The sequence below is a fragment of the Vanessa cardui genome, chromosome Z, assembly GCF_905220365.1.
Source record: "Vanessa cardui chromosome Z, ilVanCard2.1, whole genome shotgun sequence".
Taxonomy (NCBI): Eukaryota; Metazoa; Arthropoda; class Insecta; order Lepidoptera; family Nymphalidae; genus Vanessa; species Vanessa cardui.
Window position 1 is genome coordinate 10,090,127 of NC_061154.1, and position 20,103 is coordinate 10,110,229.

The 20,103-nt window shown below is 31.6% G+C and overlaps 1 protein-coding gene across 2 annotated transcripts in view; it reads right to left on the bottom strand.

Annotated features, from left to right (window-relative positions):
• Nucleotides 1-20,103, bottom strand: part of LOC124543134 (frequenin-1) — a 201,234-nt gene that overhangs the window by 110,127 nt on the left and 71,004 nt on the right. Inside the window, exons 2-3 of one of the 2 annotated variants that reach the window (XM_047121201.1) lie at nt 2,887-3,012; nt 300-470 (exon numbers count right to left, since the gene is read on the bottom strand). In XM_047121201.1, coding sequence (XP_046977157.1) covers nt 300-363 — 64 coding nt within the window. In that variant the 5' untranslated portion in view covers nt 364-470; nt 2,887-3,012. The remainder of the gene's footprint in view (nt 1-299; nt 471-2,886; nt 3,013-20,103) is intronic. The other variant, XM_047121203.1, reaches the window with a different exon arrangement.

The following is a 20,103-nucleotide window of genomic DNA, read 5'->3' on the forward strand; positions in this document are numbered from 1 at the left end:
CGCAATTTGCCAAGTCCCCATTCTGCGCTGGCAAATGCTACGCAAACGTAATTTCCACAGGGAGAACTATTTTGTTCTCACTCTAACAATAGGTGTTAGATAAAGATAGTCTTTGTTCTATACAAGAAGCCAGCAAGTTTATTACAACTGTTTGTACTAATGATCCTTCAGGAATTTGGGTCGATTCGACTCGTTTATCATTTCTATTGTATTGAGTATAATTAACAAAGTAGCGCTTGGATTAACAATAACATTTTTATCAGTGCGGCTAATAATAATAATTGTTTGTTTTTACTCACAGTATGTTGCGTTAGTCAGCCTGTCGATCGTGTCTTGCTTTAGTTTTGAGTTCTTCTTGCCCATGGTTTTGGTGGCTTAGGTCACTCGCTGCCGCTTAGGCGAAGTAATATGTAAGATCACGTTAAAGCGAGTTATTACATATTATTCAGCCGCCCTATGTCGGAGATGACCTGCAAACAGAACGACTATTATTTTTGATTTCATATAATTACATATATCATTTTATTAACACAAATATTTTTAATTAGTTTCGAATTTCATTTCTGTAATTTTTAATATTAAAATAAAATTATCATATATTTGATTTTCAATTTTTTAGTTAGTTTATGTAATAAAGATTACCTTAAAGGATAACATATAAAGACTTAATTAATTGTTATATAATTTTATATCATGAGAAGTTGTAAAATTATGAAAAAAGAACAGAAGCAGTACGTTAATAAGCGAATTTATTGTTACAAAATTTATGACACATTTTTAACTAAAGAAACACGGTATGAAATAAGTTTATGAGTAATTCGATATTATTATTGAATAAATTAAAAATAATAATTCATCTATTGCTACGTGATGTACTTACTGTATAAAAAAACCTTATTAACATAATTGTTCATTATATTTAATCACGCCTTAATAATAAATAACACGCACACAAATATACTATTATATAAATATGATTGCAATGAAATTAACGTGGAATACAAATACAAATGTTAATATGAATCTGGCGTAGATATGTCTGTGTTAGCAGTTAAATCCGTCCTCGCTCCGGCCGATATAAATAATAGCTGTTTTCCTTGTTGAGGACATCGTAGGGCGTAAACTGGAGAGAAGTAAACGAAATACTTATTTTGGCATATCTACGGGAAAAACAAGCCATTTGTACGATGACAATAAATCAATTCTTTATTCCTGTTTAGTCGTTTCATGTTCGAGATACCAATGCAATCGTAAGTCAAATAAGGGACTACTTCTTTTAATTCTATACTTTTATATATTACGCTGAAAATGTTAATGTTAAACACACTCAGTTATTTTCGAGATACAATGTACCATGCGACATTAGACTTTTTTCGTTATTTCTCTCTCTTTCTCTCTCTGATATATTTTATGTGTAAAACAGAAACTAATATATAAAACAGACGAACTGTCTTCACTTCGATTATTCTTATAATAAAAAAAAACACATGAAATAATCGTATTGATAAATTTTAAGGCATTGTTTGCACATTTAGAGAATCGATTCATAATCGACCTCTTTTTACTTTTTTTCTATATATAGCTAGCTCCCTTTATTATTTCGTACTGTCACTTGTCACTTCATTCGTGTTTAGAGATATACCATAGAATTTTTTTATACTTTCCTCGGGTGGGTGGACATTGTTCGAATGAAGCGATTCATATAATAATGATCGAAATTCACTTCAAGACATTCATTTGATCATATGTTATATATTCGTCGCTACATTCGAAGATACAATTAACTAAGAAGTTGTTCAGAGATGGTTATTATGGATTATGGTTTATGTAGCCGTCTCAATAAAATATTCATGTAACCAACAAAAACTTTTATTCTTCACAAATTCGTGGGTTTTATTTATTTGAAAATTTATCATTTAATATTATACAAATGTACTACATTTATATAATTAATTACCATTATTAAGTGAACAAATTCCATTCCATCACATATTATAGGTAGGTTATGAAACCGAGCAAACGACACAGATGATTTGGTCCAGTCGGCTGTCTTTCTAATAGTGTCAATGCAGTCCTGCTTATGCTGCTACTCTGACGAGTGCTGAGTGCACTAAACACAGAACCATCAATGTCACTCTCCGATAGACTCTGCTTGATCCACCTACTTATGGTTTCAGAAGATACGAGGTTTATATGTATATGAGGTTTCTTACAGCTCAATAACGGTATATCTGTATTTGACTATGATATGACTTTGCAGGGCATATGCTTGGGTTGTCCATAAAATAACGTAAAAATAGGCGGCTTTATTATATCAAATATTGTGATCTTTATACCAGAGGGATAAGATTATATTATTGATGTTAACGACTTGAATAAGCGTGACGTTTGAAGAAGTTCCTGTGGCTAATAATAATCTTCATTATTATTATTATATTTTTTGCATTGGTTGAGTCTATATCATTATTAGGGTACCAGAAGCAGACAGTCCCGAGTACCATGTTTGGATCCCATGTTGTAGTATATAGGTCGAAATAGCTTTAGTTTATAAATCGCCTTTAATAAACGTATATACGCAACGCTAACGCAATAAATAAATAATAGAGGAGATCACATATGATGCACCCTTGTTAATTAGTTTAATTAAAAATGTAACTGCTGCTTACTATGGCGCTGCAAAAATTCTAACTCTATTTTTTTTTGACCGAAAAGTGACGAAGTGTCTTCACTTCGATTATTCTTGTAATAAAAAAAATACATTAAATAATCGTATCGATAACTGTGCGTCAATTTCACGGTGCAGTTATGTTGTTTTTCTATTAGATCTAAGAGCATTGTTTGTTTTGCAAAATACCTCCGTTTTCTAGGAACAGTTTTGTTTATTACCTTCTCGTGCGACTATTCAGACTACCCTCCTGGATAGAATGCACATGCGTACTCCATCACCCTGACAGAAACCACTACGATACGGTTCCACGGTCACACTCCTATTCTTTCACGATCTTTACGTATCTGAAACGACGAAGAAATTGTCCTATCAATCACAAATATTGCTATTGAAGAAATGAATTCGCTCTGCACTTACGTCATATTAATTTAAAAATAATCTTGATTATACTTACATCTCATATTTCATCCTTAATTAATAACACTCAAAATTTTTGAAGTATTGACTCTATTAAGAATATTCGCTGAGCAGAAACGCAAAAGCAATTAATTAAGTTATTGCTATAATATCGTGTTGTAAATAATTGTTTAGTAACTATGCCATATTACTAAATTCCATAAATGTTAATACTCATAGTTTGTAAGAGAGAGCCAAAGCACTACAAGATTAGTGATTTAGTCGCCCAAATCTAGGTCAGTTAGGAAATAAATCTCAGACAGTATGCATTTGTGGTTATATACAAATATGTATGTAATACATAAATGAATCTCGTATAATGAATTTAGGTTTTTGCGAGGGTTATTTAATGAAATACTACATGGGACGGTCATTTGTTTTATTTGTTTTAGTGTAGTTCAGAATTAAAATGTAAATTAAACGTGTATTCTTAATTACCTCGAGCGATATAGCTAATTAGGTCTCCTAGGAGTTTCCGTTACGTGATTTTCTTAGTTTGTTCTCATATTTCGACATGAAATGCAATATAACAATCTATGCTTGGTTTTTGGTTCGTTTGTAGAAACGTTCATAATCGCGCTTTTACGGGAATGGCCGCTGCGTGGTTCAGGTAAAGTATTTACGTAATAATAATGGATGAATTTTAATTAAAATTTACCAAAACGGAAAATAGTTTAAAGGATCTTGAAATATTTTATAAATTAATTATGATTTTCGAATAAGTTTTTAAATAAAAATGTGTAATTTCACTAAGAATGTTTTTCGGTATGTATATTCATACGTCATAAGATGTTTGTCAATATATCCGCGTTACGTAACAACTTTGCTGTGTTTTGCACTGAGTCGAGTTTAGATGTTTATTGTTTCCGTACACGCCAAACCTGCAACTGAGATAATTGCAACGTATCGTGTTGTATGCACTAGATATATCGAGCGGTAAAATATATTACTATCATTAATAAATATTGAAGACAAGATGGCCTAGTGGCAGAGAATATATCCAATCGGAGATCGCGGACCCAAAAGCAAACACCACGCTCTTGTTATGCCGTTATAATTATATGTCATGTCATTATAAGTTATGTCATTTCATGTCAGCTTGGAAGAATGAAATAATGATATAACTATGTTTAAGAGAGGAAAGATACCTTTGTTTCATACTTCAAAGGATTGCAGTCAGTTATTTTTTTTGAAGATTCGTTATATATTATCTTATATAAATATATGTATATAAGTAAACTCTCTGATTGATAATGAACTCGATTGTATGTACAATGTGGAATGTGTATGTATGTAAATTTGTTACAAACGGATTTTACGAAACTCGTAAAACGGAGGTTGAAAAAACCATTTGTAGGTACATGAAAATATTTAGCAGCAAATGGGTGATGTATAAATAAATCAAATTAAGAAATAACAAATTTTTACTTTTTTAAAATCATGTATTTAAAAATATTTAAATTATTCAGCTCTGAGTATTTAAAAAGTACCAACACATGACAAATTTTAAAAACTGCATGCAAATAGTCGTTTTAAAATATATTTAACTATTGAAGATGCGTCTCACACGCTCCGGTTCACATTTTGAGAACGACGCTTAACGAAATATAATATATTTTTTGTGGATATTTTTAAAGAATAATAAACAACAAACACTTTTGTTATAGACGCTTTGTTTTTTTACAACTACACCTACGCAAATGTTTTGGATTATAATGTCACTCACAAAAAGTACCTACTCTATTCAATTTTCCAAAGTTGGCCAAACGTTGGGGGATATGAAGTAAGAAGGTAAGTAAGTATATTGTGGTGGTATATAGCAATATATAACCAGGTTGAAAGTAAAGATATATAAGTATGTTAATATGATTGATGTCTTTAAGTTGTAAATTTAATAAATTATAAGATGCTAGGACTATCTACAAATGCGTCTGAGTAGGTACACACTCATTGCATGTTCTACCGCCAAAAACCAATACCTCGTGTTGAGATTCACTTTCAAGGACGTTGGCGTATTGGCGATGTAGGTAAAAGATTCAAATTTATTTTGGATCCAATATCTATGGGCGGCGATGACCACTATAAAGTCCACTTGCAAGTTCTACTTCAAGAACATATTCATCACCATCATCCTCCTGTCCTTACTTCTTGTCTTCGCCTCCCATACTTCTCTTTCAGACGTCATCTCACAAGTATCATTCTTTCTAACCATATCATCTTTCACACAATCCATACATCTTTCCTTAGTCGTCCTCGAACTCTTCATCCATCCATCCATCCACATCCATGCTCAAGGTCTTCCTCACAATGTGTTCCTCATTCCTCCGCATTACATGCCCATACCATGATAGCCGCCTTCCACACATCTTCTCGGCTATCGGTGTAACAAGAATATATTATGAAACATAATTAAAATTAATAACATCACAAATAGGTATAATATTAAAGCGAACCTAAAAAGCATGACAAATGTATTTCTTACAAACCTTGAAGATTGGAATGTAAATCATTTTCGCATCTAAATAAAGACTACTAATATATTTTAATGGGCATTACTGTATAATATTTTAAGATTCGAACACTAAATAAATTCGTCCGTTCAAGTATTACTTTGGCTTGTGAAACAATCCCAATTACCTATTGATGATTTGAAATAAAATATAAATAAAACTCAATTATTATTCATTGTCGAGTAAACTCTATTTGAGCACAATTTAACAATAGGGCTGAGATGCGAACGGCTACTTCAATCATTCTTAGATCTTAAGATCAACTTCCACGACACTTATTCCTCTACTGTTTTTTTATTTATTATTATTAAAGTTAGAAAAGTAAACGAGCATTTGCTCGTTAAGGTCACGAGATGTGTCGAGGTTTGTCAACGCACTGACAAATACGGAAACAAAGATGTAATTGTAGGTCTAAGGGACATTTCTTAGGCTTGTAATTACAATGACTTACTCAACTTTTAAGCACGGGCTAATAAAAGTAGACGAACATTTGCTCGTTAGCGTCAGGAGATGTTTCGAGGTGTGTCAACGCACCAACAAATACGGAAACGAAGATGTAATTGTAGGCCTGAGGGACATTTCTTAGGCCTATAATTACTCAACTTTTAGGCCAATGCTAATAAATGGTGTCGATGAGAAGACAGAGTTGTTCTAACACAGAGCGCTACCACCGGTTTATATATTCGTATTATTGACCTGGACAGTCTGAGTAGAAAGAGTTTAATTAAGAAATTAAATGTCGGAATTTGTTTGATAGCCTGTCACTGTGGGTATATTAATTACTTCACATTAAGTTTCTTTGAAACATACTTTTCAATAATTTTATCTTAGAATAGTGCGAAATTATTTTGACAAAGCATCCCAGAATGTAATTAATGATTATATATTAAAATTAAATAATTCAATTATTTTTTTAATTTAATTTCTGATATGTTAACTTTTCCTTGATCTTTGTATTATTGCATCATTCATTTTATTCGTCGACCCTAATACATCATTCATTTTATTCTTCCTCCGTACCATTAATTATTTTCCGAAATGCATCACATTTGGCGAAATAAGCATATGATTTTCATTTGATTTCGAACTGAATACATCATGAAGAAGCATATATTAGCGGAGTACAAATTTCCAAATTCAATTTCGGAGTAAACTTCAATCGAGGATACATGAGAAGAATAGATTCAAATCTGAACAAGCAGTAGGTCCTGCCACGCTTCTAGCTCTAATGTGCAAATGTGGCGTAGACCGTCTTATACTAATACCTTGTAGTCTCCCATCGGAGGCCATTGAAGGGTCACTTGAAAAAGAGGTTATAATCTTTTGACTTTAAGTTAGTGTCAAAAGAATTTTATAGATAAGAATGCATAGTAATTTGTACTATGTAAGAGCTGACTAATATTATTTACAAAGTGCTTACATCGATGGGGGGGAGGGGGGTTAACCATTAACCACCAACGCGTCTGCATACCGAATATATAAAATAATAAATAAAATAAATTTAAACATATTTGCTAAAATACACTCCAATATACAACATGAAAATATTTGTATATGTACAATAACGGCCCGCCCCGGCTTTTCGCGGGTGGACATAAGAAATTTTTTATTATTTTTTTTCTTACTTTTTACGCATTACCACGTCATCTATTTACACTCACAATCCTATTTTTTTTATCTCCTACCGTTTCCGTAACGCATGCGATGAAAGACGTTTTAGGCACTTTTTTAGATCCCCATTTGTTTCTAGCAGTAAATATAACCTACGTTACTGAGAGTAAACGTAGATTTCCAATAGTTGAAAAATTTTGAAATCGGCACAGTAGTTTTTGAGTTTATTAATTATATGCACACATACAAATATACAAATTTTTCCTTTTTATAATAGTAGTGTAATAATGCATAAACACAAACTCTTGCTTTAAGATGAGTCATTGATTAAAATACATCTCATTACGAATTTTGTTTTCATTATGATTGCCAATATATTTTTCAGGCAAGCTTGTAAATACGAAATAAATTCGGAAAAGTTGTACAAGTCATTAAGCACAACCTCATGTTACATTAGGTGGGATTAAGTAATTACTTAATGCGATAAGGGTAAGCATCGAGATGTTTATGGTGATTGCTGAACTTGACGCGTTCATTCAATTTTATGTGACAGACCAATATACAGTAAAGTATATAAATAGACATACCAACAACACGCTGTATAAAAATGTTTCATAATAATATCGTTTTATTTTATCCTTAATTATATAATCTTAAATCAAAACCTTTGCTTAATAAATTTGTTTTTTTTTTTATTTAACCCCTAGTCAGTTTATATTCTGATATATGCAATGTGTTATTTTAAAATTCGAATAAACAAAAAGGTTTTATATTTAATGGAACAAACTCGATGGAGATAAAATATAGGCCTTAGTTATATAACCGTTATATAACAAATGTCGCAGTAATCTTCATGTTTGTATCGTACGTTTAATTTCCGCTTGTAACAGAATTTATTTGGTCCAAACAGAACTTGTTTCCTCCTTCTAAATATGAGTTTTCTATTTCTTTCGCCAATTCTATTATTTGAAATAAGAATTTATCGAAAAAAAGTAAATGACAATTTTTATTTTTTTAATGGCAAAAAAATTAAAAGATCTGTAAAATACATCTTAAAGAATTCCGATGTTCGTTATTCAAATCAAACTTGAAAACTTTGTTGAATTAACGCACTATCTTAATGTCAGAGTTATGTGTACTGCCCCTGGACTGGACGGCTAAATCTTATTTATCATATATATTAAATAAAATCAAATCAAAATAAACTTTATTCAAGTTGGCTTTTACAAGCACCTTTGAATCGTCATTTTACAATTAAGTGAAGCTACCACCGGTTAAGGCGTAATAATTATTTTACAACCTAAGCAATGCGTTTTCAAAGATAAGCTAGTCTTTAGCATTTTATAAATCGATAACTTAACTTATGCCATGAAGAATCAGGAATAGTATAGACTGGAATAACGAAGGTATAACTTAAATCCATATAGAATAGATTTAAGATTTTGCTGTTCTGTATGGATCAGAGCGTTGGGCTACAAAAGGGATGACTGAAAGACAATTGCATGTTGCGGAGATGAGAATGCTGAGATGAATGTGTGGTGTTACGCGAATGGAGGTAAGGAATGAGTACATAAGAGGTAGTTTGAAAGTGACACCGATAGCTGAGAAGTTATGTGGAAGGCGGCTATCATGGTATGGGCATGTAATGCGGAGGAATGAGGAAGATATTGTGAGAAAGGCCTTGAGCATGAATGTGGATGGATATAGAGGTAGAGGACGACCAAGGAAACGATGGATGGATTGTATGAAAGACGATATGGTTAGATAGAATGTTACCTGTGAGATGACGTCTGATAGAGAAGTATGGAAGGAGAAGACATGCTGCGCCGACCCCAAATAAAATTGGGATAAGGGCAGGAGGATGATGATATCTTATATCCTGAAGGTCACATTAAGGTATTCCGAGGACATTGGCCAGGTAAAGTGCCATAAAACCTTAAAAGTAAAAGATACAATGGAGCTTAACGGGTCGCAGTGTCGAGAACACTTGTATTTCGAACTCACAAAAGCTTCGTGTAAATTATGAAAAAGCTTAACAATATTATTTATTTGATGCCTCTTTAAAACCCTAAGATTATAAGTGTATTTTTTATATAATACTTGTCTAGGGTAGGTTTTAATGGAACTAGTTGGTCGTAATAACTTTCAATTCAAAAGAGTTCTTGATACTTTAGCGTCTTGGGGATTGAAGTAATTGCAATTGTGACGTTTTCGCTTCTTATTTTTATTTCTAGTCAATATACAATAGTGGTTCCGGGGATATCAAAGTATTTATTCGATATAGATATGGATACGATGAAGTATAATACTTTTTATTTTAATTATTTATTTCCATCTCAAGGAAGATATAATACGTAGGTTTCTTATTGTGAGTAACACCTGACGACCGAATCCCAAAAGGCGAGCGAAGACTCGGGCGACAACTAGTTTATATATTTATTTATTTATTTAACCCATTACAACTTGCTTAGTGCTAATATTTACAATAAATACATATAACATTTATTTTACATAGAAAAGTAACACTTAATAACTTATATTAAAAATATACTGTAAATAAAATGAAGCAATGCTAAGCAACTCAAGTTCGATGGACATACCCTCCGTACTAGGTGAACTGTATGACGGTAGGAGCACATTTCTCGATCGCGAGTCAATAGCTGCATAGTATAAGCAAAAGTTAGTTTCTGCTTCCATAATTGTTCTAATTAAACAGAGCACTTATTTTCATTTTATATTAATTTTAGTATAACATGATATATACATACAAAGCAAGATGAGACTACCTGTAAATAGTAAAAATTTAACCTTAACTTTGAAATGTAATTTATTTATTGTCTCTTATATTGTATATACATACAAAATGTTGAGTTTGATTTGAAGATGTAATAATAAATAATATTTATCTGCTTGCTCCTTGTTGTATACAATAAAAGGAGTCATTTGATACAGCTGTGCGGGACTTCAAAAGTCTTACTTTAAATTTTCTTCACTTATTTTCTTTTTGTACAAATTTAGTAATAATAATATGTTTTTTACTTAACAACCTCAAACTTACTAAGTAACGGTGGAAAGTAATTTAAAAGTAACTAAAATAAGATTAAAACATGTCTTGTCTGCCATACATTTTTTACTAGGAAGTGGCTTTCTGCAAGCTCGCCTGGGTAGGAACCTCTACCAATATACAGCGAAAAATAATACTTAGTAATGTTGGGTTTCGGTTGTAGGTGTGAGTGAGCCTATGTAATAAGACAATATCTTAGTTCCTTAGGTCGGCGGCGTGTTAGTGATGTAAGGGATGGTTAATATTCATTTATGTTGATGGCGACCACTCACTCGTTATAGAGCGTCTGATTTGATTTCTGGAAGTTTGTAATTGTTTCATATATCGCATTTAGTTCTTATATATTGAATAGTAAAATTGTTCCATCAAATTGCACTAGCTATTACAAGATTCAAAGTCATTATTATATTGACTATAGAAGTTTCATATTTGAACCGGTTATTGAGTCATTGTTATTAATGAGACGTCGATTGAAGGCTGTTTATCGTTATTAAATTTGTTTCATCACTTTTGGATCTCAATTCATAGTTGTACCATACGTACGAAAAGGAAACAGGCAATACGTAACTTACATAGGATCAGTTTTGTATCGTTAATATAACTTTGTGAAAACATTTTATTTTTATTACGATCCCCGTAGCAGTTCGCTTATCAAACTGGTTTGTTTCACGCAATTATGTCAAACTACGGCATTTAAATCAAAATATTATATTTGTATACGATAATATTTGGTAAGCAAACATGTGAGTGAATTTGTTTTAAATATTATTTAGAATATTATGTTAAATTCATTTTATACCTAAGTTTTTGAATTTTCATGTTGCTGAGTGTCCTACGTCATAGAAACCAACGCTCTACGTTTCATACTGCTCCTGTAATTAATGTTCTGCGATACCACATTCAACGTTTTCATACATAAAATTATACAGATATTTCAGTTTCTATGGCAGCAACGTAAAAAATAACTCAAAGGTCAATGTATTTAAATATAATTTAAGATGAATCGTTAAAAATGGCACTTGCGATCGTTATTAAAATATTGGATGAGAACCCGGCTTTCCTCGGGTAAAATAAATAAAACTAAACGAATATAAATATACTTACTACCGTACTCGCGTTTGAAATAATTTTTTGGAATGCACTTTTTGAACGCATCCGTAAATGTCAGACATGAACTGTCCTGTCATTGAATTTAACATCGAAATATTTCAATAATACGATTATTGCGGATATATGTTGTTACTTAAAACCATTTTTTTAATATTAAAGGAAATTATTAATATAGATTGTAATATGTCACCATAATGATTCCTGCGGTTTACTTTCTTACATCATTAGTCTATTAAACCCTTCTTGTGCTAGAGTTGGTTGAGATCTTAATTCGCATAAGACGTTATTGAAATTATGTACGAATTATACATTAAAAAAAAGTTTTTAATAGTTTTTAAAGAGTCATTATTTCGATCAGACAGATTAAAAAAATATCTTTAAATTATAATTGGGAGATGGAGTGGTTGTAGTCACATATAATATTGTGCTTCCTTGTTTGTCTTGGATATGTTTTTAGTGTATTTGGAAAATAAGTGGAAGTAAAACCGCGTGCATAAACTAGTGCAGAATAAAACCACCTCTATTTACTCATGGCATTACAGTAGCGCGCTGTTTTCTCTTAACAAATATTGAACGTGAAAACCAAAAATAAATAAAGAATATTGTAATTGTTTAAAAAAATCAAATAATTTCCATTTTCAATACGTAAAGCTGATTAACCAGTACAATTAAAATTATTGTTGATATTTAAGTGGTTTTGGTAAGTTATTTTTAGTTAAAGAAAACTTTAAAAAAGTTTAATTGAGGCTCACGTCTTGGTATGACAAATATTGATTTATGAGAAGTGAAAAATGTAATTCAAATTCGAGATTATATTTTCAGGTTCACAAATATATGACGCGAAATATCTTAGATTCTGCGAATTTCGTTTCTCAGTACTGATTGCTATACCGCTATTTGGAAACAAACTTTGCGTTTCTCTGTTTTATTGTTTTTCATCAGTTCGTTGTTCATAGTTGCTCCACCCTATCTAATTAAAACTTCCTATATAAACTTCCCTGTATATCTCGTATACAAACAACATTACAAATTTTGAAGTATAAAAACAATGTAACATTACATAACTGTTAGTTAACATTAACTGTATTAAACGGTTAATGTAAATATTGAATATATATGCTTCTAAATATCAATTACTGTCTTGATTTAATAGATGTAAGCTAATTTGATTAATAATTATTTCTCATTATGTAATGATGTGATTATAGTCCGGGTCATATGACCTATCTATCTATATAGATAGATAGCCTTTTTTGTAGTGCATTAATGACATTGATAGCAGCCTGAGTTGACGCATTTGATCCTACTGTAGAGATGTATTTCTCTTTTGTGTAGGCTGCGGGGCAGCGTCCACGAAATCCTCGAAATGATTCCAAGTCGGTTAGACGAATTATTCTTATGCGAACCGTAACAGAAGAACTCGGTCAGGATAAGCTTTATATTCATATAAATAGATACATGTATACTACATACTCTTCAAATAAATATAGAGCTTATATATATATATATATATATTTTTAAATTATTTTTTTATTAATAACATAGAAAGTACGTCTGTAGAACTAACACATCAGATAAATAAGTTGTGCATATTTTGTTTTGCATATATTATTATAGTAAGTAAGATGTGTTTGTGTTAACACAGTATTCTAAATATACGGACACGCTTCACTGCTTCACTATCATAATACAATGGGTTGGCAATCCGTCACGTCCGGAGAGATTACATCCTTTGAACTCTGCTAACTATCAACTCTGAGCTGATACAAAGAAACTTTTTATTGGCTCGACCCCGCATTTAAACCTAGGAATTTGAGATCTGCAACATTATAAGCAAGTCACTAGATAAAGGAGGGAGTTTGTAAAATTTTATTTATTATTCGAAACAATTCACTCAAAATATGAAGACTTGAAACAACCTGCAAGGAACGCTACAAAAAGATATGAAAAATACTTATAAAACCTAAATTGTTTCCGTCGAACAAAATGTATAATTTCAAAGGAAATACTTTCAAGGCATTTAGATAAAGGTTGTCATACCTTTTTGTTGTTTTGCGTTGTGGTGTAAGAAATCAGTATTTATGTAATTGCGAGTAAATATTCGCTTTGATACAACATGATCATGATGGTATTAATGACTGTAAAATTTAATTTAATGCTTTGTTAAAAAGTTACGACGCCGCTTAAAGCTGGATTTCCAATTTTGTAAAACTTTCAGAGCATAATCCCGTATCCAAACATGGCTTTTTGTAAGCTTCGATAAAAAGCGTTAATTGATTTATTATGGCGTGCCAATAACACTTTTACATGTTTAATATTTTGTATGAAATTGTGAGTAATACCGTATAATTGCATTAATAAAATTGGTGTTTTAAATCCGAAAACAACTCTGAATATCTTTATAATTTCAAGGGCTTAAGCACTCAGTCGATTTTGATAAGATTTTTTACTGTCATAGCATTGATATAGCTTTGTAAAAATTACTTCTAACGAGCCTTAGATTCGAATAAAATCAATTTAATATATTTTCATAGCAAGCAAAGTAATTAAACCAAACAATTAAATAGACTTATAAACATTATAAAGAGTTTGTTTACGAATTTAATTTTTCTTTTACACTTTGACGCTAACCTTAAGAAACATTAGTCTTTAAATATAATTTCAATAACAACATAATTTCGGTGTGAAATAATTGTATTTGTAAATAAATCCAAAATAATGAGTGATGATGAATAGATGATACAACCGCGTGGTCTTAAGCGACAATAAGAATACAATACATAATATATGGACAAAAAATAAATTCTTCGCAAAGTCGTGGTAATTAATGCCTAGTGGTTTTATAAAGAATTATCTGTACCCAGTATTTTACTAGGGCGCTACCATACGTTGATAGCACTATGCCAAAAACCATTACTTAGCTGTCTATACCAACTACACAAAGTTGCAACTCAATCTGAACTATGCATACTCAGACATAGTAATATACTTTTAGACGTTTGTATCTAGTTATTAGTGCATATGAATTACTTTTTATATTAAATTTAACATGTTTTACATAAGAAGTATAATTATCTCTGTAATAGTGATATTTTGTAGTAGGTAATGATAGTTTTTATAGATAATTTCAATGTTTTCGTGGATTGGATTTGTACACGTTTTTTATCTTTATGATTCATTCTTCTCTCTCTCGTATATCAGAAGATAAGGCAAAGAAGAAAACAATCTTTGTATATATATCTATATTTTTCTTTTATAGATAAGTTTATTGCTTGTATGATCATACAACAGAGAAATATGCCTCCAACTTTTCTTTAACTTACTTATTTAAGTAGCGTTTAAATAACTTTGAAAGACGTAGTACCTAATTCATTAAATAACGCTGGTCATATTATTCTAAAGAAATTTATTATTATAATTAGTCCAGGTATTACGCTTCCTATAAAACAGCGCAACGTATAGCTGTAATAATCTGTTATCACAACTAAAAGAAGAAATAACAAAAAAAATATTTCGAAATGTGCAAAGCACCCAGTTCCACTTTTTCAATGCGCTATTGTGTTTTATAGAAGTGACAGTTATTACTTGTGCGAATGCGGCGCTAGTTTAAACCGTGCTGGTAAATAAAACTCTTTGAAATACTTGCTTGTTACAACAGCTACATAAGTTAGGCGACACTTTTTATGAATCCGCGCGCTAAAGAATTTTGAGGGAAAACGTTGTTGGTCGGCTTAATGAATTGTCTTAGGTGTTTATATGTGGTGATGCTTTTACATGTGTGTATATGAGTGTGTTGCGTGTTACGGGTGCTTCTTAAGTACCCGAGCGACTATTGTTTAAAAAAATATTACTCTGCATTAGTATAAAGAACTGAGAATCAAGAGTATTTAAATGCACCGCCATCCATTGGAGAAGCCAGTAGTTTTTCTACACTAATGCAAGAAAGTGGATAGTTTTGTGGAAAATATTCGTCATTCTCATGAAAAAATCCATTCATCGCGCATGAAATGGTTATAAACACAAATCCAGTATATGAATATTAAGGAATGGTAAAACGGGTTTGATTATTTTCATAAACAGTCAGAAATACCCGTATATCTGAATGATTTGAAAATAATCATCGTTACTCCTCGCGCGCTACGAATAGATTTTTGATAATTTAACTCCCCGAAGAGAAAGGAAGAGGGATCTTTAAAAAATTAATTACAAGTACGAAGTCGGGACGGAAAACTAGTACTTAAGTGTTTAGCCACTTTAGATTTAGTGGTTAATCGACTAAAATCACATGACAATGTGGCGTAATTACAAACAAGCCACAGATCATTCAGGCGAATATAATTTGCCATAAAGCACATCCATTGGTATATTACAATCTAACTATTAATTAATTGATTAGATATAATATAATGATCTTGATATATTATATAGCTTACATTTACTGCAAAGGATTCCTTCAGAAACTTGAACCTAAGGGCTGTGCTCCTTGTTATGAGGGAATCTTGCCCACTTCGACCGCCGTCTTCGACACGAATCGGAGATGCAGCAAGATTATGTCAAAGTAAATCATTCACGCCTCCTGTAATTCTGGTTTGACCAAATTTTCCTCAGGAGTGTAGGCGTTCTCACCCTCTCCACTTTTCACTCGTTTGTATCGCAGCGTTAGGGCATATTTGAGACCGTGCTATTCAACCAAAACGACACGTGAGCCCCTCGTCCCATTCGTCCGAGATCTCAAAGTGACAAGCAAGGAGGCTCTCCACGCTGATTTCTTGTGGAGAATTGACGACAAGAATCTAGTCCAACCCCGTGGACAAAGGTCTATCTATCTCCTTCCGACGCCTAGTACTTCTCCAGCATATGCTGGGCGTTGTTCTTGTCTGTACCTTAGTTACAAAACAAGATCGTCACTTCGCATTTTACACAGGTATATTCCAAAAGAACCGTAATCGTTCATTACGTACATGGTCTTATGACTTTGTGCAAGCCGAACTTGCTAGGTAATATTACTAGTAATAATACTTACCATTGTTATGCCTTATTTTTAAAGATGACTGAGCCAGTATAAATAATAAGCACATGGAACATTATAAATTTGTTTCCATGTTTGATGGCCATTGTTGTGGACAATGATAATGGTAATTGTAGAATCACCAATAATATAAAAGAAAAACCGTTGCAATTTAGAGTCATCACATCTAAGAATCGAAAGCAGAAGATATATCGCTTAGATATTTCAAGTCGATTCAATACTATCGTAAGTAATTGAATGGTCTCTCCCATTTGGTTCAGCATTACCTAATAACAGATAGTATAAAGGATCATTTAAATTGGCCGTAATAAATGTCAAAAATCTCGATTGTAATATAAGACTGGAATGGCAAATTATCATAATTTCATAAGTAGGTAAGTTACGTTCTGGCAAATTCTCAAGTCGCCGTTGAATGTAATATTTCAAGAATCGAATTAGTAATCTGGTTGCTACCTTACTTTATTAAAGCAAAAATATAATAATTGAAAATTACATTAATTGGATTAACACGTCCTATCTAAAGCGGTGAACGTACCGTCGTACTATGTCAAAATATTTCTTTCTCTAGATTAAATAAGTTTGTAGCTACTTTTAAAATTATCAGTACAGTTGCTTTCGAAGGAGGGGTTTTGTTATTGATTATGATTTCATACTTTTTCTGAATACAGTCATTATTAAATAAACTAGGTTTCTCTTTATTTAATTTAGGAATCTTTTATTAGATTGTAACAATGATTTTAAACGCTTAATCATTGTATGACATTTATAAAGTTTTTGATTTTAGTACACATACATAAATTGATTTGAATAGTCTATTTAAATGTAATTTACAGTTCAAAATGGTTAATGAACTAATTTGATATTACTTTAATGTTTATTTTATAACGGATTAAATTACATCATTAATTATTTATTAAAATATTATATACAAATATACATGATATTTGAGAGACAAAATTGTTTTTCATGAGCCATTTATGTTACAAACAATATTTTATTCGTTTAGAAATATATTGTTGTTCAACTATTGTTTTATTGCACAGATATTTTTATTCGAACATACTTTCACAAGTACTTTTGAAGCGTCAAGAGGTTATCAATGTACTGGATTGCTGATTCTAATGAAAAGAACACAATAACAAAGCAACCTTTTTTCCTCTTTTTATAAAACAATTATAAATGACACAACTTGTTAATTTATAAATGAAATTAAGCGAACCTTTAATCATAGTCATAGTTAGTTTAGTTTTTGATCACATTTACAGCAAATTATATAAAATGTAACCTCATTGACAAATCTAAAAGTTTCCTACCTTTAAAATATTCTCATTAATAGCCTCACATGCATCCTCTTCGTTGCTAACGGTCTGACTTAAATTTATTTCATATATTATGAGCGAGCTTATGAGGACCAGTGGTTAGAACGCGTGAATCTTAACCGATGATTGTGGATTCAAGCTCAGGCAAGCACCACTGAATACTCCTGTGCATAATTTGTATTTATAATTCATTGCTCGGCGGTGAAGGAAAATATCGCGTGGAAACCTGCATGTGTCTAATTTAATAGAATATGCTCGTCATCATCCTCAACATAATAATTTACATTGAAACAGTAATACTTAGCATAGTGAGTCAGTGTAACTACGAGCACATGGGATATGAAACCTCTTTTGACCCGACGACTAGATTTTACAACACCAATGACCACCAGATGACCCAACAGTCTACCTACCTATGACATAAGCGATACAAGTCTTCCTACTTATGACAAAAAATCTTCACAATGAACTGATTTAAATATTTATGACGTGATCATCGATAAATATTGTTTTAATGAATATCAGAAACATCATTTATACTCGAAACAATATTGTGACGAAAATAACTTTGCATTGCTTTATTTAAATGCTAAATATAAAACAAAAGCGTTGTTTAATTAAATTTACTTTGATGTTTTGATCGTGAAAACAGTTAATCTCCGGTTTCCAGATGTATGGTTTGCAAAAATTAAAACGACATTTAGCAGAATACATTGTTGGTAGTAAAACGAGACAAATAAATCTGATAAAGATTAAATCATGATTAAGTTACGTTTATTTTATAAACTAGCTGTGCCCGCGACCTTGTACGCCTTTGAATTAAACAATAAAATATGTTATTGTAGCTCATTATTGTAAGTTACTCAACATTATATCAGTTATTTGCCAGTGAAAATCCCATCAAAATCCATCAAGGTCCAGCCGTTCCAGAGATAAGCCGGAACAAACGCAAAGACAGACAGACAGACCGACAAAAATTGTAAAAAAATGTTATTTTGGTTTATGTACCGTGCATAAATACATATGCATTGAGTAAAAAAGGGCTACTTTAATGTAACAAACAGACACTTCAATTTTGTTATATATATAGACTAAGACTTCTTAAATAAAAGTACCTTAAGTCACTCCATATATGCTGATGAAAGCTCCATCAAAATCGGTCCAGTCATTCCAAATATTAGCCGGAACAAACAGACAGATAAAAGAATATGAAAAATGATAATTTGGTATATATATGCATTTAGTAAAAAGCAGTTAATTTAATATTACAAACATATACTCAAATTTTAATATATTTATGTATAAACAAGACTGTAGTTTGTCAATTGTTTATTAAATTTCTAGTTCCATCGAATGATTACATTGATGAGTTGTTTAATAATGTGAATTATATTTATTCCTTTTTATGTTAACGGCCAATATAACTTATTAAGTTATCCACTGTTGGGCTAAGGTTAGCTATATAATCTTCTCTTGCACCATTGAGTAAATGAAGCACGTTAAAATTCATTGATACTTACTCGGATTTGAAGTCACGATATTCGATTATGATTTTAATATTCTAACCACTGATCCATCTAGGCTGCCCTTATAATACTTAAAATAATGCCACTATCATCATAATAGATAAAATATTAGGCCCCATTGTTCAATCGCGTATTAACGATTGAATGAATTTGAATGACGGTTAATGGAGCAAAGTATGTCTTGTGGAAAATCCAATAGCGATAGAACGTCTACATCTCATCAACTGGCAAACCGAAATGGTTATATCATTAATATATAAAAATCTAGTAGTACATACAGTCACAGCCTGTAAATTTCCCACTGCTGGGCTAAGGCCTCCTTTCCCACTCTGTTCACACACATATTCCATCAGAATGTTCTAATGCGGGTTGGTGGAATACACATGTGCCAGAATTTCAATGAAATTAGACACATGCAGGTTTCCTTACGATGATTTCCTTCACCATCGAGTACGAAATGAATTATAAACACAAATTAAGCAAATATATAGTGATGCTTGTCTCGGTTTGAACCCGAAGTCATTGCTTAAGATGCACGCATTCTAATCACGGGGCCATCTCAGCTCTAGTATTGTATATTAGAGGACATTTCTTTATGAAATAAATTGTTAATAATTATAGCTGTATAAGCCAGTACGATGTGAATAAGACAGGGAAACCGCGAGGATGATAATGATTCGTGTCAAATTGCGTGGGACGGGGATCGTTGCCACAACCACGCCTTCGAAATTATGTTACGTCTACGTAATACAAAGTGCAAGAGACACGAATGCACAGAATATATAAAAATATAATTTTTAATTAAAAAAG